Source organism: Amyelois transitella, chromosome 4 (assembly GCF_032362555.1).
Source record: "Amyelois transitella isolate CPQ chromosome 4, ilAmyTran1.1, whole genome shotgun sequence".
Classification (NCBI taxonomy): domain Eukaryota; kingdom Metazoa; phylum Arthropoda; class Insecta; order Lepidoptera; family Pyralidae; genus Amyelois; species Amyelois transitella.
The window spans coordinates 8,427,030-8,447,930 of record NC_083507.1 but is presented as its reverse complement, the minus strand read 5'-3'; the positions used below and the strand labels follow the sequence as shown (position 1 = coordinate 8,447,930).

The 20,901-nt window shown below is 37.1% G+C and overlaps 3 protein-coding genes across 3 annotated transcripts in view; 2 read left to right on the top strand and 1 right to left on the bottom strand.

Moving 5' to 3' along the window:
• The first annotated feature begins 1,218 nt into the window (after positions 1 to 1,218).
• On the top strand, positions 1,219 to 9,519 carry LOC106136996 (putative uncharacterized protein DDB_G0291812). Its single transcript, XM_013337720.2, has 8 exons — positions 1,219 to 1,719; positions 1,804 to 1,944; positions 2,335 to 5,829; positions 5,944 to 6,076; positions 6,181 to 6,283; positions 6,704 to 6,784; positions 7,220 to 7,363; positions 7,931 to 9,519. The coding sequence occupies exons 1-8, from the start codon at positions 1,459 to 1,461 to the stop codon at positions 8,070 to 8,072; spliced, it is 4,500 nt and encodes a 1,499-aa protein (XP_013193174.2). The 5' UTR covers positions 1,219 to 1,458; the 3' UTR covers positions 8,073 to 9,519.
• A 5-nt stretch (positions 9,520 to 9,524) lies between these two features.
• On the bottom strand, positions 9,525 to 17,593 carry LOC106136900 (coiled-coil and C2 domain-containing protein 1A). Its single transcript, XM_060953312.1, has 20 exons — positions 17,587 to 17,593; positions 17,138 to 17,196; positions 16,557 to 16,730; positions 16,340 to 16,373; positions 16,213 to 16,257; positions 15,522 to 15,762; positions 15,037 to 15,198; positions 14,490 to 14,791; positions 14,135 to 14,227; positions 13,639 to 13,878; positions 13,433 to 13,545; positions 12,964 to 13,149; positions 12,498 to 12,685; positions 12,031 to 12,155; positions 11,622 to 11,721; positions 11,187 to 11,355; positions 10,689 to 10,731; positions 10,508 to 10,593; positions 10,077 to 10,098; positions 9,525 to 9,620 (listed from the first exon to the last, which is right to left on the bottom strand). Exons 1-20 carry the CDS (start codon positions 17,591 to 17,593, stop codon positions 9,604 to 9,606), a joined length of 2,406 nt encoding a protein of 801 aa, XP_060809295.1. The 3' UTR covers positions 9,525 to 9,603.
• A 2,883-nt stretch (positions 17,594 to 20,476) lies between these two features.
• LOC106136978 (extracellular sulfatase SULF-1 homolog) overlaps positions 20,477 to 20,901 on the top strand; it is a 66,684-nt gene continuing 66,259 nt past the window's right edge. The window contains exon 1 of the mRNA XM_013337697.2: positions 20,477 to 20,732. The gene's annotated coding sequence lies outside the window, so the exon portion shown is untranslated. The remainder of the gene's footprint in view (positions 20,733 to 20,901) is intronic.

Sequence of the window (20,901 nt, the reverse complement as noted above, 5' to 3'; positions counted from 1 at the left end):
TTATTCATCTCTTATATATATATGTATTATATCTATTATATCCTGGTAAGGTATTGTAATTTAATGGTAAATATTATGAAGGTAATGGTTGTGCTCGGTAATGGGTAAGGTAATCTTGTTGGTAAGTATGTTGGTACTTGATGGTAAGTATGCTGGTAGCCACATCCTATATTTCATAAACCGTGATATATAAAGCTGACATTTACTAAAAAAATAATAATTGAAGAGGAAATTAAGTGTAATAAAAGTTAAAACACTTAAAATTTTTACAGAATATTTACTTGTATATTAAATTATATCACTGTGTATTATATCAACAATTAATTCATTCATATAGTCACGTCTATATCCCTTGCGGGGTAGACAGAGCCAACAGCATTGAAGAGACTGGTAGACTACGTTCAGCTGTTTGGATTTATGATAAAATTGAGATTCAAATAGTGACAGGTTGCTAGCCAATCGCCTAAAATAATAATCCCAAGCTTATAAGCCTATCCCTTAGTCGCCTCTTACGACATCCATGGGAAATGAGATGGAGTGGTCTTATTCTTTCTTTTTGGTGCCGGGACCCACACGGCAATATATCAACAAAGTTATTAAAGAGAAGCTCCTATATAACAAACGTTACTTATAAGCAATTTTTTGGTAAATTTTGGTAAACAGATGGAAATGTGAATATGAAAATTAATATTTAAGTAACAAATCTGATGTTAGTATTGACCTCTTGGTGCGCGAGTCCGACTGTACTTGGCTGGTCATATTAATACCTTCTTTTTTAATATTATTACACATACATACATATAGTCACGTCTATATCCCTTGCGGGGTAGACAGAGCCAACAGTCTTGAAAAGACTAATAGGCCACGTTCAGTTTTTTGGCTTGGTGAATTGAATCTCAATTCTATATTGAGATTCGAATAGTGACAGGTTGCTAGCCCATCGCCTAAAAGCAGAATCCCAAGTTTATAAGCCTATCCCTTAGTCGCCTTTTACGACATCCATGGGAACGAGATGTAGTGGTCCTATTCTTTTTTTATTGGTGCCGGGAACCACATGGCACAATATAAAAAGTAATTATATTATTATAAAAAAGTATTAATATTATTCAATATTTTTTTTTTTTAAATCGATGTAATTGTGAAGTTTGATATTGACCGGAAACCACTTAATTTCAAGAGATTACTGTTGTTTCTGACAAGTTTGTCTATGGTAACAATTTTTTTATTCTACGTCATGTCATGGCTGGCATGAAGCTTGATTCCTTTTCCTTGGTGAAGTGAGCTTGGTTTTCTTTCAAAGTGGTGTTCACCGTAAAAGTGAACTTTTATTTACCCATCAATAACATCATCATTGTATATTGATGGGTTATTTGACCAGTTAATGTGATCATCATAGAGAATACTCACTGGATAGCAATGTTTATGTTCTAATAAAGAAAGGAATTTGTTCGTATCAAAATGAACGACGGGGATTGGATTTGCACCGACCCCAACTGCGGAAATATCAATTTTGCTCGTCGTGCAGCATGTTATCGTTGTAACAAAGAGCGCCCAGACAGTAACAACAAAAAGAAGCTTGGTACTGAAATTGGGAAGTCTGCGGCTGAGAAGTCTCGCGGCTTGTTTAATGCTGATGATTGGCAGTGCAACAAATGTGCAAATGTAAACTGGGCTCGGCGTCAGACCTGCAACGTTTGTAACGCACCAAAATTTGGCGAAGTAAAGTCAATCATGCAGAATGTAATATTTTAATGTATGTTTTGTATGGAACAAATTTATGTGAATTCATTGTGTACTTATCAGGTTGAAGCACGTACTGGTTATGGCGGAGGTTACAATGAGCGCGGTGTCGTGGAGTACCGCCGGCGGGAACCTTCGTCTGATGATGAATATGACGAATTTGGAAGAAAGAGACGCAAGCGCAAAGCAGATTCATTTGATAAGGTTGGTATTTTGGATTGGATTTGAATTCCTGCCTATTTGAACATTGAACACCGGTCCCCCAAAAAGCCATCTGAATTTAGATAAGTAGTCAATTAAATTGATTAATCATCATTTGATGGCAACAATTATTTTTATAACTTCAGCATATTGTTCATGCATGGTGTACACCATAAAAAATAAAATAAAACAAGATACCTTATATTCAACATTTTCCATAATATATATTGTCCAAAAATTTTATATGTCGATTTGTCTTTTTATGTGTTGAAGTTTATATTTAATAGATTAGGTGACGGAATTTGAAGCTAAGAAGACTTGATGTTATCTTATGTGCAATAAATTTTTGAAGCACATCATTATTAAAGTGGAGATAATTTTTCCTGCCTTCAGGTTGGCATCACTGAAGGGCCGGCATTCAAAATCTTGCCACCACCAATGCAGAAGGATACTAAGATGGATAGAATACCAGCCTCAAAAATACAATCTTCTCAAAATGATCGGCATGTCAGTGGCAGCCTTAGTGATGGCTCTGTATGTGATGCTCCCCCAATAAGTAAAGTAGCATTCCGGAGAAATCAGTTTCAATCACAAACAAGCTATAACCGGAAATATATGATACCTTTGTATAATGGAGGACAGTCACGGAAACGTTTCTCTAGTGCTAGTGACAGAGATCAATTTTGCTCTTCAGGTTATGAAACATCTTCAAAAAATAGCCTCAAATCGCCAGGTATAAAAATGTATAATCCAGTGATGGAGAATTGTGTTTCATCCACAAATAATGATATTGTGTATAAATTTACTGGGCCAACTCCTGCAGAGAGTTTTCAAGTTACATACACATTAGAAGAAAGAGTGAAGGCTGCAGCATTTGCTCTTGTTTATAAGAATTGTAAAATTACTACAGAGAAATTTGAGGGCATGTTTGACAAGCCTGCTCCTGATTTTAAAACAATTTTTGCTTGGCGACAACGCTTGTTAACTACTGGCTGCTTGGTAGATAGTCATTTGGATGGATCAAAAGATGTTGAAAAGCAACCTACTCAAATCTCACCACCTAATGTAAAATCTGCTATGATACAAAAACCAGGTGTAAGGCTGCCAAATCCTGATGAGATACCAATTTATACAAGCAGTGATGATGAAGATGATGCTGATAAAGATGGCCCACAAAACTCATCAGCAACTAAAACTTCAACAGTTCAGAGGAGTGCTAGTGCCGAAACTCTGTTAATTGACGGACCAAATAATGAACTGCTTCAAGGAGGTGGTTCAGTGAGTGGAAGAGATTCCCATATCCGAAGCCAATCACAATCATCTCATCAAAGAAGTAGGTCTAGTTCTCAGGAAAGTCAAAGATCGATTGAAAGTGATTGTGATGAAAATAAACCTGGTTCACAAAGTAATTCAGCTAAACTATCAAAGACAGGGAACCAGAATTCAACTAGAAAATCTTCTCAGGATTCTGATTCTGATTCTCTTTCATATGATAGTGAAGAAAATAACTTCTTGACCCGTGTTTTTGAAAAAGGTAGAAAATTAAGAAGAAAGCCTAAAAAAAGACCACCAAAAGATAACACTTCTATTCCTGAAACTATTCCATCATACAGCACAGGGTATACTACTGCGAAACCAGTACAGCAGTCTCCTTTAGTTACAGGAAATATTTACATGTCCAATTTACGTAATATGAATGTCAAAAATCAAGATAACACTGCAAATGATACTGATGGTTGTTCAAGTGAATATGTACCGGCACAGTTAGGATCATCAACAAAAAATTATCAGGCATTCAAAGATAATGTGAGAAGGAAGGGATTTTGGGCCAAAGGTAATGCATCAAATATGGGACAAAATAGGTCTTTCATGAATCATCGTCCCTTGTTGCCTAAGCCACAGCAGATACTTGCTCAACATCAGCGACCAATTAAACATCTCCCAATTCAGCAACCACCTATTTCTCAACTGCCAATGCAAAAACCTGTGTCCCAAGTTCTTATACAGCAACCGCCTTTACAACAGTTGCAACCTCCCATTCAGCAGAATTACGTGAAAAGGCCATCAGTTCAGCAACCATATATGGCCCAATCACCTATTCAACATACACCTATTCATCAACCACCTCCTAATATACTTCAACAGCTACCACCTGTTCACCAACCACCACCACCTATTCAGCCACCTATACCACCACCGAGGCAGGTGGTAGTGAAAACCGTGGAAAGTCCAGTGTCATATGCTCCCATTTCACAAGGTTATCTATCTGTTACTCAACAATCTACAAATATTGGTGAAGATTTTACAAAAGATGATTTCGATAATTTTGTACCTCTAAATCATTTTTCGCCATTTGATATAAAAGGAGTTGTTCAAGCTGCTTCAACCCCTACACAACATATTCCCATTGCAGTAGAAAAACCAAAAGAGAATACAACGCGAGTTTTTGATGCTGTGCAATCACAGTCCGCATCTAAAAACAGAAGTATATTGGATATATTCAATCAAAACGACACTGGTTGTAATAATAGTCCTGAAAGAAATGACCTCGAAAAGTATGATGGTGTTTGGAAGAAGTATGAAAATGAATGGGATGAAGATGACGATGCTTTATATAAAGTAGATTCACCTGAAATTGAAAGCCAGCATTCTCCATCATCTCATAACAAGACCAAGTCAAAAAATGCGAATTTTAACTTGTATGAACCAAAACATGTGGTTTCAAAAAATTTACCAACAGATGTGGTTCAAGATAAAAAAGAATTTCTAATGAATATTCTCAAAAACTTTAAAAATACCGCCAATGAAATGCCTTCATTAGATAATCCAACTCAAACGTTTGGTACTTCCCCAGAGAAAAATATTAGCGAAATAAGTATAGAGCCTGTGCAATGTTCTCCTCAAAAAATCCCGTTTGGGGGATCATTATCGACGGCTACAAGGCCAGTGAATATATCTGATGAAATTATATCCATGTCTAGAATAAAGCCTGACATTTCGCCACAGAAAAAAGAGAAAAAGTTTATAAGCCCATCTAAAAAAGTGCATATCATAGAATCAATAACAATACATCCAAGTAATACTCAAAGTATTCCAGGTTTAGATCCGCCAGTTCATGATATTCCATTGCCTAACAACAGCTCTGAAAAAGAAAATTCTAATAATGAAGTACAAATTATTTCTATTCCACAACAACTTTTTGTTGAATCAGACAATGAGAATCAGTTTGAATCCACATGTGAACAGTCACCTCAGGATACTAATGTAAATTTTAATGTACAGAAATCTCTGTCTCAATCCAATCCTTCATCATTGGACACAAGTATCGTAGAAGATGATAAGAAACAAACTCTTCAAAAGCAATCGTCAGTGCCAGACTTGGCTAATTTGTTAGCAGGAATCAATACAAACACCCTTTTGCTAGCTCTCCAGAACTTAAGTCAATTATCGCATAATAATAAGAGTTCTGATGACAGTACCGTTACAACACATTATGTCAGCGATCAACCTGATAAAATTGAAACTATTAATTTGGCGACTGCTGATGAATGGGAAAAAGAATCTCATCATGGTAGTATTGAGAGGGAACTAGAAAAACTAGATGGGAAATCTGAGGACACTCCTTTTTTAAGTGATATTTTTGATCCTGGCCCAGTAAGTGTACCCCCAAATGTAGCAAAAAGGTTGAACTTGAATACTAATAGTTCAGAAGAAAATAAAAATGATTCACATAAAATGCATTTAAATCAAAATGCTCCAGTTATTGGGAATTTTAAAAGTTTTGCGCTGCCCAAGCCAATAATGCTGAATAGGCTCAAACTGACTGTTAAACCCCCAGAGAAGAACACGAAAAAGGCTATTAATTTAAAGAAAAATAGGAAGAGAAAGGTTTGTATATATAAAACTCTTAATTATCTGCAAAGAAATTCATAGCTTGTACTGACAAAGGCAAATATACACATTTGGTTGGTGTTTGGGTATTATTCTTATGTTTTGTTACAGAATAAGCCATCTTCGTCGCAAGGCGGCGAGGAAGACGAGGAACAAGACGACGAAGAATCTGGAGACGAGGCCGACCTCTCCAAATATGATTTATGGGGCAGTGATGAAGAGCAGGGCAATTCTTCAAAAGCTGGTCAGTTAAAGGCCCAATTGGACAAGAGTACCAATATATTGGATTTGACAGATTCAACATTTTTGTTTTAAATATTGTTATAAATTATTTATGTATTATTTTAGAAAATGCTGATAAATCAAAGGAAGGTGAGAGTTCTAAGGAGGACGATCAAGAATCCAAGGATAAGAATGGAAAATCTCCCGAAGGAAAAAGCAGCAAAAAAAGGTTCGTCTTAGCTTTATATAGACTAATGTTTCATGCCCTAAGCGAATGGGAATGTTGGAGTGTGAAAATCGGGGACATTCTGGCTTAGGATCAGATGAAACTAATGAGCTTTCATAAAGAGAATTAAGAATGTGAATAAAGCGAAAGAAGTTTACAGGCATCGTGGCAAGTGGAAATATATAGTCTCTGCCTACCCCTCTCGGAAAGAGGCGTGATTTTATGTTTGTATGTAATTTCAATCTCTGAATTGGACATGAAAATTTCAAAGATTATAACCTAAGTTATTATCTATAGTTGTTTGTCACTTGATACCTAAAGAGAATAACATGGCTAAAATGAGTTCAGAATTTTAAGGTCATCTGTTTTAGGTCTGGTTTAGGTTCAATGAAGTTGAACTAAATAGAAAAATTTTTGTTAAAGGTCGCGAAGTTCCTCCTCTTCGTCTTCGTCGTCGTCGAGCTCAAGTTCTAGTCATAGCTCCACTCAAGCTCCAAAAAACAAGTAAGTTTTCCAAATGTTACTATCGATTATTTTTCTTAAACATGTTTGTTAAAAAAATGACATATTTGTACAATTAAAATAGAATAAAGTATTATGAGCAAGTGCTCATTTTGCTTCAGATCACGTTATTCTGCTGTATCACAACATATAGCGTCCCCCAATTTTCTCTGTGTGCATGTATGCGCTAATCTCGGAAAGTTGTAGAAGGATTTTATTCATATTTCATTCACTGATGAAATTGTGAATGAAAAGTGTTCCCCATCCATTCTATGTATGCACATAGCCCCAAGTCGTGGTATTGATGGGACTCTGTAAAACGATCGTCCACGACGTTCATCTGGTGGCCAGACTACTTGTTACTTTAGCTTAGTTTAATAATCTCTTAGTATAGTTGGAAGCGGACGATCGGCTTAAGACCCTTCTGTTTATCATCAGGTTCGATGACTTCAACCTGAACAGCGAGCGGGAGAGCTCCCCCAAGGGCCGCAAGTCCCGCTCCCGGTCCCGTTCACCAAGGTCCAAATCCGGCGGACCGATGCGACGCAAGTCCAGGGATAGTCGCTCGGCGGGAGAATCCAGGTATTTTATGCCATATCCTATTTTCTGAATAATATCATCGTGGTTCTCCTACAGATAAATTGATTTATTACTTAATTTTAATGTATCGTGTTATTTCCGGCAATTCAGAATAAGGCTTATAATTTTCCAGGCTCCTCTCCAGAGAGGTGTGTCCGTCTACTCCGTATTTTTTACCTTAATCTAAACCCAAATATTTTAATAATACGAGCGTTTATTTCGTTTACGTTCTCCGGAGAGATGACTGAGATTTTTTGACAGGTGTAAGCTATAGAGGCGCTGGTGGAGGTTGGAGAAATGATGGAAACGATGGCTTGACCCTTAATAAGTTATATTTCAGAAAAAAAACTCATTTAAATATACTATGTCGGAGCAAAAACATATCGTCAATTATTTTACTAAGGCCTTGTCATATCCTTTTTTCACATTGATCAAAATACAAAATCTATGGCGCCGAACCAAAAAGGTTAGCAGCGTGGCCGACGCTAACAACAGGCTTATAAATCTTTATCCACCATAGTTGTTGGAACTTTCTTAATATAATACAATTACAATTTATTTTTTGTCCAGGAGTCACGAATCATCACGGGACAAGGAGCGGTCTCGGGACCGGGAACGCCGCGAGAAGAGCCGGGGAAGCCGCGACGACCGCAAGGAGCGCCGGTACAGCCGCGACGGCAACGGGTTCGGTGCCAAGGGACGACATCGCTAGCCACAGCATTACGTAGGATATAGGTAGTTAACATTGGTGAATTTTTACGTGAGAAAGAGTTTATGACTCGAAAATAAAAGGGTACTGAAAGTAACGGTGTATACGCATTTAAGATTGGCGCGAAATGAGAGCTTCGCAAAATGTCTTCTCGGATGCTGTGACTGCGCGTTTGTTACTTGGCACTCTTGGCTTGATATAATTTTTGATTATGTGAGGTATATCGGTCATCAACACATGAATGTATCGTATGAAAATTTTCCCTCCAATGACTGCTTCATAAAGTAACATACACTTGATATGCGGTATACTGTAATAATTAGATATTATGCAGAATTTATAAAATACGATCGGTACATCGTTGTGCCAAATATATAGATGAAATTTGCGAAGCTCTTATTTTGAGAAGGATTTTCATTTTGGAACGCTTCTAAATCCTAAAAATTGTACTTCTGTATATTTTCTGGCCGGCATGGCATTTAAAAAGTGGATGATATCTATCTGAATAGGTCTTACATAATATTCTAGTAGTTAGATGAATGACGCTTGATTACAAAAGCCCTGAATTTACCAGCTAGCAAATTCGGTAATTCAAAATGTATGCAGTTGCAATCACTTTGCCTCTCACGACTCGATCTTTTACAGTTTTTCTTTCTTTACTTTTAAACCAACTTCAAAAAGGAGGACGTTCTCAATTGGACCGTATTGTTTTCATTTATATTTTCTGTTCTATTCATTTCTTTTTTTCTTTAAACAATGTTCCTCAAATTTCTTTTATCTAATCGTATATATTTTTCTGTATATTTCGTCTAAATTTATAACAACCTTTTGCGATAGTGACAAGATTTTATTAAAGAAACGAGCTATTTCGTAATGTAGGTAGTTTCGGTACCTATATTAAATTTATTCATAAGACTAGGGCTAACAATATGTTTAAGATGATCATAATCAGTAATAGCTTTTTACACTAAGTACTAGTAGACTATTTGTTTGATTGAAAATTCGTCAATGTCATATCTTTGTTTTGCGAAAAAACGCAGCGCGCTTTTTCTGCAGTGAAAGTTAAGGTTTTACTTTATTTACAGAGGTTTTGAACTGTCAAGTTTTATTTGCATTTAAAAATAATCCTAAATGTTATATTTTTCTTACTTTTTCTGCTTGTCTTTTTGTGAAAAAGTATTACGTAGGTAATGAGAATTTGCGTTTATCAATCCGTATCTCATTGGTGTCCAAAAATATATGTTGTATTATTATTATATTATTAAATGGCTGTTAGTGTGATGGAAATGTGTTATCTTGTAAATACTAAATTTATGAGTACGTAGCATATTGATAAGTTTGATAGTTTAAGTATGTAGCATCGGGATATGAAAAGACATACTGTTGTTTCTTACATTAGTGACATTCTAAGCTAACAGTTGTATGGTAGTCGATTTACCATTAAAATCAATAATTCAAAATGAATATCTTTTATTTTATTTACATGTACATTCACAGATCAAATAAAAAAATAATATATAACAATTAAATACAATCACTTCGGTGGACGATCTGAAAAGGAAGGAAATTGTTAATTTAAATTCGACTGAACTGGCTGGGCTCTAAATCGGGCATAGAAAGACGGAGATGAACCAGGATTAATCTTCCCCTGTCTCATCAAAGGCCTTTTGTGGTGTCAGTTCAGTTTGGAGTAGGTAACTGATAAAAAGTGTCAAGGATAAGATTTTATGATATAGGAATATCCACATATGAAAATATATCCTTGAAAGGTGAACATTGATATAAGGTCATATACATATCAATCCTCTTATAAAGTTGACGAATAAAATGACCAGGTAACAATAACGCCTTATTAGAGTACGTAGTTAGAGTAAGTAGCTCATAACACAAGTTTCGAACTTCGAGGCTATCTCAATCTATACAGTTTGTCCCGTACTTATTTATTTAGAGGAGTATTTTTTATCGTATCGCATACATCAATTCTACATATTTATAAAATTTACATACCTCCTTCTAAGCAGCGACACTCCTGAAACATAAAAATATACAATAGTACCTCTTGGCTTAAAGTTTATTTTCAAATTTGGCAAAAGCGGCTAGAGGATTGTCATTTTTAAATTGTTAGGGAAGAGTGATGGATTTTTAAAAGGCATTTGTGACGAAGCGCTTACAATTCGCTTCTTCGACGCGGGAATCATATGTACCTACTTATATACTTTGATGTTCGGCTTAACATAAGTCAATTTGTACAACATTACAGATTGAGCATCCATAAACATCCTACATATGTATATACATTGTTACTACAATTAACGAAAGCTCTACGTTCTCTTGTTATAATGATTTGATTTGATGGAAAAGAACAGATGGACAATAAGGACGTTCGAATAGAAAATATGTGAATTTGTGGTTAAAAGTTGGTTACAGAAACGGCTTACCGCACTGATGACCATAGGTTTCTGGGGAGCTTTCGGCGTCTCCGATTTTCTTGGCTTGGGTGTGCACGTTTGATCCACAGCACCGCCTAAATTCATAAAAAATACGTCGGTATGTAAAAAAACTTAAACAGCATGAAAATATTTACGTGTGTAGTGTGCAAAATAAATATTATGAACCTACCTGGACCAACATTTGCGGCTTCAGTTGTTGTCACCCTGTACATCTGAAAAATATTTGTTCACTTTAAAATATAATGTTAAGACTGTTACTAATTCATCTGTATATTATTGTTTGAAAAACTCTTTCTCATGTAGCCATGTTTTGCGTGTATAGCGAGAATTTGTACGGCCTGCTTTTTCTACCTTGGCCCGGCGGAGGTCAGGCGTGAGGCGTGGCGTGGCCAGACATTTGTTCTCCGAAAAGCCTGCAGACTTTGTGCATAAAACTGTCTATATAATATTAGTATGGATGGAAAGGACGATGGATATTTGCTATATCATTACTATTTCAATACCTAAATGATCAAATCGCAACACACCAGTTTCGATATAAAAGACGTAAAAGCTTTGCTTGTACTCGAGTTATCCCAGAGCTGTAGACCGTTGTCTACTAGTACACAGACCTAGCATTAGGATTAATTTTTTGAGCAAAGAACAAGTACCTAAATAAATAAAATACCTTGCCATCATCCCCGGCCGCCAATCCTGAAGACAGCGGCAACACGTCCGGTCCCCACTGCTTGATGAAGTGGCCGAGGCGTGCCACGCGCTGCGCAGGCGTCGTCGTCGTGTGTGAGCCGCCACAGTAACGGTTGCAGATGTGTTTGTCCGGCTTGTCCGATTCAGACCTGAAAAATTTCAATGCTAATAGATACTAGCTTTGCCCGCGGCTTTTGTCGTAAAAATTAAAAAAGAATAAGTACACACAGCGTACACGCACAATTGTACTGGAATACCATAGACATAAGCAGGCTAATTAATCAAAGAATCCGTTCCACCTCAATGGATTTAGCTGAAATTTTCTTTGATTGATTGAAAGAGGCATCCATTGCTGACTTTTGATTGGTGTTATTATACTTACATACTATAGGTATTAGGGATATTTCGTACTCACTTCGCCTTGGGCGGTGGTTTAACCATTTGCTTGTCGATGTTTTCCCAATCGTGCATGTTTCGCTGCGGTAAGTTGCTCGCTTGAGATTTGCGTATAGCATCTGTAAAAAATATGTACAAGATTTGTAGACATGAAAACTTTTTGTACTAAGAATTCGTAATAGCTACCCCAAGTCGTGGTTTCGTAAAATACTTACAAATGCTACCTATGCTATTTTCTAGCATGCAGTAGAATATATCCTCAACATTTGGTACCTAAGTTAAGGATATTAAAAAGCAATGAAATCGCGAAATCTTGAAATTATATCCGCTTATTACTATTATAATTAATTCAATTTAAAAACGTTAAACAAAAATTGTTTCTCTCCAATACTTCTTTAAAGTTCTCGATGTTTGGCCTTGTTACTTACCCAATTCATAGCTGAGGTATGGCTTCATGGAGAAGGTGGCTTGCATGGGCTTGCTCACTGGCAGGGTGCTGGCTGCCTCCATCGGCATCACGGCGCGCGCATCACACGATATGCAGTTAACATCTCTGGAAATGACTTTCAATGGGCAATCTGTTTTACATAAAGAATATTAATTGCATAAAGAATTGCAATGAATTTTACATGGCAAAGTGAACAGAATGAAGATTAAAGTGTGCGAATAGTTTTTAAATAGCTAAGCGCCTTTTCTTGAGCAAAAATAAGTCCCCAGTCGAGTTCTCCCTTTTTGTGCCAGTGATCATTATTTTGTTGAAGAATTCTTACAGTGGCAACGACACACCCATCAAAAGTATTTTGAGTTTTAGCCATTTCTTCGATAGCTGAAGCTGTTTCAGCTTGACCCAAGGAGAAAGCAATGTTACCTTTTCTTTTTCAATTTTTTTACAAACCTGAGCAATTTCTTCTTTGTCCCTGCGGCTTCTGCTTCGCGCCTCAGTGACGCCATCTGTTTGAGATTATCCTGCAGCTGCTTCAGCTTGTTGTTGAAGAAGTCTCTGACCGGAGAAAGTTCCATCTTGTCCAGTTTTGTTTCGATCTCGCGCTGAATGTCGTCCAAAGCTTGTTGCCATAACGCTTCCTGCATCAGAAAATAAGGATTTCAGTAGTGCGTGAAGACGAAGTTAAACAAAGTATCTTCTGAATTTTCGTAACCCATAATATGTCATAATAATAGGTAAGTGATGATAGGTACGTGATGGGTAATATTGATTTTTGATAAATAATGCGAAAATTTCATGAATTTATTTCAATTGGGCATTGTTCTTCGATCAAATATCTCTTTGATGTTTTGAAAAGGACCTACATACCAAGATACTAATAAAGACGATGCTACTGTTTAATTTTTGGAGTAGATACCTGTAAGTTAAGTTTTCCTAGTGCATGCTCTAGTCCCCGAGACAGGTCGTCGCAGGCCAGCTCGAACTGATCGTGAGACACCTTGCGGGCCAGCAGTCGCATGTCAGCCTTCTCAGCCATAGCCTCTTCCATGTCCTCGCGATCCATTTTTATTGTCTTCAGCAATTCGATTTGTTCCAATAAAGCCTGAGGGATATGATTTTCTTTTAGTGTAACTGTTTCGTTCGGTGTGTTCTATATTATATCTGTTACAAAGTCAAAGCAATGAGGGAGTATACGCAGATGGTAAAGTAAAAGTAGAATTAAAAGTTTATCTATCTAACACGAGAGAAGGTAGGAGATGCAGCTATATGAGTACTTTACATTTTCTCGCAACACCTAGAGCCCAATCGCAGGTCTTAAAAATGGTTTCAACACAACTAGAAATCTATTTCTTTTTTTATCTAAGGAAGTTATAAGTAATACTCACATTCATATTTCCCTGCCTTTCCTCCTTCTCCGCAGCCAGTTGTAACGCGGTTTGGTGCACCTGTTTCAATTGCTCTTGCATGTCTTGCACAGTTTGGAAGAGAGCCATCAACCCTATACAGAGATTTAACAATTATTTTCGAACCTTCGAATACATTAGTTACATGAAAATACTACCAAACAAAAAAAAAAAAGAAAAATGGTCACCTTGCAAATCTTTAAGTAAGTCAGGTGACAATTTTCCGCTAGCAAGTTCTTGACTCAGCGAAGCCACTTGCTTCAGCAAATATTCTATTTGATCTTGGAAAGAGTGGAGCTGGTCTTTCATCACGCCCTCGTTTTTCGCCATGCTGTCGCAACATATTTTCATCTTCTTCTCTAATTCGTTTATCTTCTCCATGAGGTTAGACGTCAACTGCGTGAACGATTGTCTTGGCCGACGATCTACTAAAAAATAAATAAAAAAGTTCCGGCAGGCCATTTCAATTCGCTTTTTCGTTAACATTACTCGAACTGATGTGAGAATGTTTATTTGTCTATTTTGTACTGAAAGTGAACAACACCATACCACGAACTCCTAAGAAGACTTGACCGTACAAACGTAGACGATTCAACAATAAAAATTAAAGACCTGTTTATGAATAAATCTTTAAAAGATCAGCTTAATCTGTGGTGAACTAAATAGAAAAAGAATCAAAGAAACCTGGTGGTGGAGGAGGCGCAGGTGCTGGCGCTGGCACACCAGGAGCTGGTGGCGGTGGCGGGGGCGCTACCGGCATCGGCGGAGGTGGTTGAGCTGTAAAAGCACATTTTGCATTTTGATTAGACTAAGAAGGCTAAACTCACCGTCCTACCGTATTTAACCTACGTATGTCCCTACATATCATACCATGCTGTCTGGAACGTCTTTGTGTATAAAACAGTGGGTAGTAAGTATACTCAAGCTGGAGAATACAACTTAGAAGGAGATCATAGCACACAAATGTTTAGATACCCTTTTATTTCTTAGGATTTCAGAGCTATTAAATCTGTAAGTACTTGGGGAACTAAATAATTACATTGTAAATCAAGCAATCCACCCTGAAGATCCTCTATCGTGGTGTAGAAAGTGTTCGTCAAATTGTCTAAGTCGCCTCTCAAACGTTCCAAAGCCGTTTGGAAATTCGCTAAGTCTTGTTTGGTAACTTCTGGGATGCCTTGTATGTATTGAATTTGTGGTGGTGGGGGTTGCGCAGGAGCCGGGGCGGGTGGTGGAGGAGCCGGTGCGGGGGCGGGAGCTGGTGGAGGAGGGGGAGGAGGTGGTGCAGGCGCAGGTGGAGGAGCGGGTGCTGGTGGTGGTGCAGCGGGGGCAGGCGGTTGGCTGAAATTAAGATAAGGAAGGGCATTTAAAAAAGGAAAAAGAATTTCGCGCAAAATCTTTTTTTTTCCAGTTTATTTATAATACGCTCCCATTCAACCTTACTTTATTGCATTTTCTGTCGCTAGGAGGCCGCAATATCTCTCCTTGTCACGGGGTTTCAAGCCTTTCTTGGTGGCTTGGGTATATTAAAGTCGCTATCTATGGAAAAATAGAAGTAGGTAATAAGAAGAAGGTAGTAGTATTACCTGGCACGTCGTTTCATAGCGTCCTGCAACTGTGTCGTTTCTCCTATGAGGTCCTGTACCAGGGAACTCAACTTGGCTATCCCAGCCTCAGCGGCCTCTAGTCGGGAAGAAACGTTAAGAGATGTCCACATATCTGTGATTGCTTTTAGATTTGTTTGTGATCTGAAATAAATATTGTAAAAAAATGTTTTATGTGTGTTATTTTGCTTTTGCAGATCTCAGGTCCCGAAGCACAGTTGCGGAGGGTGCAATGAGAATATGCAAGAATAAGATATAACGTGGTCCTATGAATATGTAATTTAGTAACCGAAGCAGGAAAGGAAAAGAAGCGTATTTCAAGTGACAAAAGCTCAAAAGTTTCCCTGAAAAAAATTGCATCTCTGTAGTGCTTTACCTACTCGTCATCTTATTGTTTTCATTAGGAGTTTGTCAATGAGATGTTTCCCTCGAGTAGAACAAATTTCGACCACTGACTGACCACTGACCTGACTTCCTGCAAGATTTCTTCATTCTTCGGTATGCTAGAGTACACTCTGTTTTTGAGGTCTTCCACTGCGCTCTCCAGTATGTTGAACTTGCTGCGGGTGACCAGGGAAAGTTTCTCGATGGAAGGGATTTTCAGGGGAGCAAGGGGTGGAGGAGCTGGTGGCGCTGCCGTCGCAGGAGCGGAGACAGCCGCTGCTGGGGCGGGGGAGGTAGCCCGAGGAGGACTGTGCACCACGGACACTGAGGAAGGTATATTACGATAACGAAAAATTCACGATTTGTATGGTTGAATGTTTTTCATGCGCGTGGCACTGAAGTGGTGAAAGTTTGTTCGTTCTTCCTTCTTTGCGTATGGGTAAATATAAATGAAGAAAGAAAAAACGACATATATAATTACATTTGATTGTTGTACTTTAAAAAAATAGTACTCTTAGTTCAGGAGATACCTGGCCACCTGCTAAGTGTAGCCAAGGCGAGGAGGCACAGCTATTCCCTGAGCTCCCGTACCTAATAACTGAACATTAAGAAGGATACTTACGTGGAGATTCTGACTTCCTGACTCGTTCCACTGTAAGAAGAAATCATATTAATATTACAAAGCATAATGTAAGTAGTTAATGGATTTTACATTTATAATTTGACACGATAAGTTGCGGAAAATTTGTTTGTAAAAGAAAACAATGCACTTACCGACTAGCATAGTTGGTGGTTCTTCAGGCGGCGGCGACGGCGCAGCTATAAAGATTTTAAAAATAAATATCATAATTGAAATAAAAAAAAATACTATAATTGACAAGCGCCATGCGCAAAAGCTTACCTCCTTTCGTTTCGATTTTTTTTGCTTTTTCATCCTGAAAAATAAATAATTGTAACAGTTGTGCACTTATCGGTTGACGTTCATCTTAACAAATCTAGAGACTTCAACTTTCTTTAGAGCAACGGACTAAATAAAAGACGGGATATGATCATTTAAACACAAACGTCAGCACAAATTATACTTTTGAATTTTAACGCTTTCAACAAATTAGACTCACAGATCCCTCAGTGTCCACGACATATTCGCTGATAGCTATGGTCTGGATATTCTCCCTGTTGAGAGGCAGCGTGGCGACACTTCCGCGCAGCTCTACGTTCTTGCCCAGAACTCTCAGCTGTTGGGCCAGGCAGTGAAGAACCGTTTGGAGCATGTTGAAGTCCACTACACCCACCTATTGACGTAACAGAGATTGATATACGTAATTGTTGCATAATATAACTTGGAACTTAAGTATTACCTCTGTGTTAGTCTCGGTGGTCGAACCGTTAAGTTGTGAATAAAAACGTAATGCGCAGGGAAATACAAGACAAAGATACCAATGACTTCTTTATAAGTTAATGTACATTCGTTTGATAGCTAACAAGCGGTAAGGGATGATATCGTGAGGAGACCTACACATTCAGGTAACTAGATATACATTCAGTTGCCTGAATGCGTAGGTTTCTCATACTGGGTAATGGTGTCACAATTGAAATGTTGTAAAGATGGTTACCAGAGGAAGGTATACATCTATAAACGCTACCCGTGTCAAGCCGGCCAGGTTGCTAGTTAAGAATAATAGAAAGTAGAAAAACATACTTCTGGAGTTCCAATGGCCAAATCGATCATGTCGCTTATGTTAAGCAGAATGGCTTGGTCTGTAAGTATGATAAATTTGAATGTGTTATTCGTTCTTAAGTTGCCGTATGGTTCCATGCATTTAAGACTAGGACATATATAGGAGACATTAACACACATTTTAATAATATGTTAAAATGTAGAGATTTAAATCGGACGAAGTCGCGGACAACAGTTGCGTGAGAGAGTAACAACACAGACGTAGCCATACGTCCTTACACACATTGACATTCATAATATTTGTAGGAAGCATTATTTTTTTGAATAAAATCTTATTACTTATTGCAATATTTATAAAAATAATAAGCGATTAAATAATTGTTTCCCACGGTGCTGCAATAATACTTGTAGCAAAGTAAAAATTTAAAATTATGGGACATGTATTAAAATAAATATGTGTTAGTACTCACCTGTCATTATTAAAACTTGATTTACTACCACAAAATAAAAAACAAATGCTCACAAATTAAATAAATAGAAAATATTAATAAGAATTTGCATTAATATCTATCCATTTCTACAATAGTTTATAAGAAAATTCAGTGAATGACGGTTTTATGTTTTTGCACAAATGTCAATAATACAATAGTAATCAGGTGGCAAAGAAGGAGGTGATAAAGAAAGTATTATTATTATTCAGACTCCAAAAGTGTTATTTAATAAAATTTAGTAGGTATATTTACGGCTTTTTTACTAGTAGAGTCTGAGCTAAGCTTCAGATAGACACACTTTTCGATTGTGTCTGGGAAGACTTTCGTCGAGACTGCTGGACGGTTTTGCGGGACTTGAACCCACAAAAGAAATGTTCTTAGGAGATAGGAACCCCAAAAATTCAACAACGGTAACGTAAAAATTCGAGCATTGCGTAGTATTGCATCTGCAGTGACCACTGCATCTGTCTGAATGGTCATCAGACTTTTTAGTTTTTTATAGTCTGCTGTTTTTTTTTATTTTACAAAAGAGCTAGATAGTTGGAATTTGTTTTATATAAACGGAAACATCTGTTTTTCAGGATTTTCTTAGAAAACCCAAGCTATGTTCCAGTATCTGAAAATTGCGCTGAAGCGCAAGAGCACCGCACAATCAACATCACCATGTAGTACGCAACACAACGACTTTATCTCGATTCTCCTATGTTCTTCGCCTCTCAGAGCTATCGAGGACTACCTTGCATAGGTACTATACGATACGGACGAAGGAACTACTTTGTTTTACCGATTATCTACTTGATTGTATTTGAGATTTCTACGGCGGTGTATCTTTATTATCCTCTAGCTGATTTTAATACTTTAATTTCTCCAACGATCAGTGTCTGTTTGCAGAGTAGAATATAATTAACCTCATAAGCAGTAGATGGATAACTATTAGATTAATAATCGTCTCCGTAGTGAGAGCACTGGAAATCACAGAGGTGATTTCCACCCGCAGATTCGTTAAACTGCTGATCAACTGCGCGAAATCATTTTACATTTCTCTTGGGAACGTGTCATAAATTTAATATATAATTAGCCTTATTATAACATATTATATTATTATATAATAATTGATAGTTACTATTCTTTTCAGAGATCGTGGCAAGTGGAAAGAGGTAGTCTCTGCCTACCCCTCCGGGAAAGAGGCGTGATTTTATGTATGTATGTATTCTTTTCATTCCTAGGTGAATTTTTCAGGAATATCTTGTAAGTGTAACAAAAGTCTTTACACTATTATCAACGAAAATATTTACTGCTTACAAGCAAAGGAAAACTCATTTGCGTTTACTTAGTACTAACTTCCAAACTGTGAACAGAGTTCCTTTGGAGCTCCTTTAATAGGATTTAAAAGTGGCGGGTGCTGTCACTTTATTTTCAGCTTAGGTGCCGACTATCTGAGTGCTTTGTCTTGTCATCTCTATTCTGTTAAGTTTACTTTTAGTTTTGGTAACTCGGAAATTGCGTTGATGACGGTTACGATAAAGAAAATTCATGATACAGAAATAGACGAGTTATTGATTGGATAATTTTTAGTTATAATAATTTTGATTAGTGGACTCGATATGACTTTTTCACTATAATTATGAATGTCGTTTATTATATTTTTGAGCAGTTTTAGGTATTTACTTAACACAACAGGGATAGTCCTCCATTTGGACTGTACCACTGTTTTATATTTGTAATGTACTCCTTTACTTAACAATAAAACACATACTTACTTATAAATTAATAATTTTGGATATTCGACAAGATTTTTGGAAGAGAAAGTCATACATAACTTTGGAATTGAATAAGGTTATAAAACTAGATGCATTCTCAACAACTACTGCAGCAGGATCGCAAATTCGGATCCCATAAAGTTTTACGAGCGACAATATGTGCATTAGTTGAACTGACCCACTTTCTCTAATGGCCAAATTAAAGGACCGTTAGTGAAATAAACACGTCATCGCGAAATCAAATTTTTGAAACTCAGAATAATATAGGTATTATAAATAAATATTATTACACATTGTTAATTTTACAGAGTTATATCTATATTATTCTATCATTAAGCCAAATAGCTGAACGTGGCCATTCAGTCTTTTCAAGAGCTCTGCCTACCCCGCAAGGGATATAGACGTGACCATATGTATGTATAATATATTAATTATCCAACGTTTCATGTAATTTTTATAACTTGACACATTCTAAAGAATTGTTTTTAAAGCTATTAAATCGATTCCGTAACTGCTTAATAACGAATAGATCAATTAACATAATGAACCTAAAATAATAATATTAAAGACTAAAATAGGAAGGTAATACCTATAACGACGAGTAACGAGTAAATAAAAAATACCGAAGTGTTTTATTTACTCTGACATTTTAAATATTGACGAAGGATACTCTTAGCGGAGATAACACTTGAAAACAACGACTAATTGAATTGGACGGCGATGGTCAGTTTGTATCACTGATTATAACAAGACAGCTAAAATGCTCTTGTTGTTTATTCATCTCATTATCGGCATGAACAACAGGTTACTTTCCTCAAGCAATTTACTGATATAACGGGATCTCCAATGAGAGATAATGTACCTATATACAAATTATAAATGAAGGTGTGCTCAAATAGATCCGATCCGATCTATTTCATCGTGGGAGAATTCATAATGGGTGTCAGTCGGTGCATACCACAGCATGTAAGTACCTGTCTAGTGCACTGTTTAGTTTGGATCACATTTCGCCGAAATGCGAGGCTTCTTATTTTTTAGCCGGCAGGTGACCGGTTGTGGGAGCGGGACGACAATCCCAAAGCTCGAATTGTGAATCCGTATTCCGTTCAGTCAGTTTCCAAGTCTAGTGTCGCGTCGGCTTCCAGGCAGGCCGATCGCTTCGTGTTTTTCGTTCCGTAGGGCACTGAGTTGGAAACGTCAAAAAACTTTACGAACACCGGCGTGCTCGACTTACTTGCAGTGAACCAGTGTATCTTTTGGATTTTTATTTTAATTTATTAGTTAGTTTTATAATAAACGTGTGTACCAAATTCTTGAAAAGTATCGTATGCAAGCGGGGCAGATCCTGTTGCACCTTTAATAACGGTGAGTATTTTTAACGTTTTCGTTTCATCCCTGTTGGTTTTGTCTATATTCGAATGTTGTACAGTTTTGGTTTTATATATTTTTGGAAGATTTCAGAGCAGTATTCATGATAAACAATGTTATCTCAATCTATGTTTATTTAGTAATTTTACGATTCGCACGTTGACTG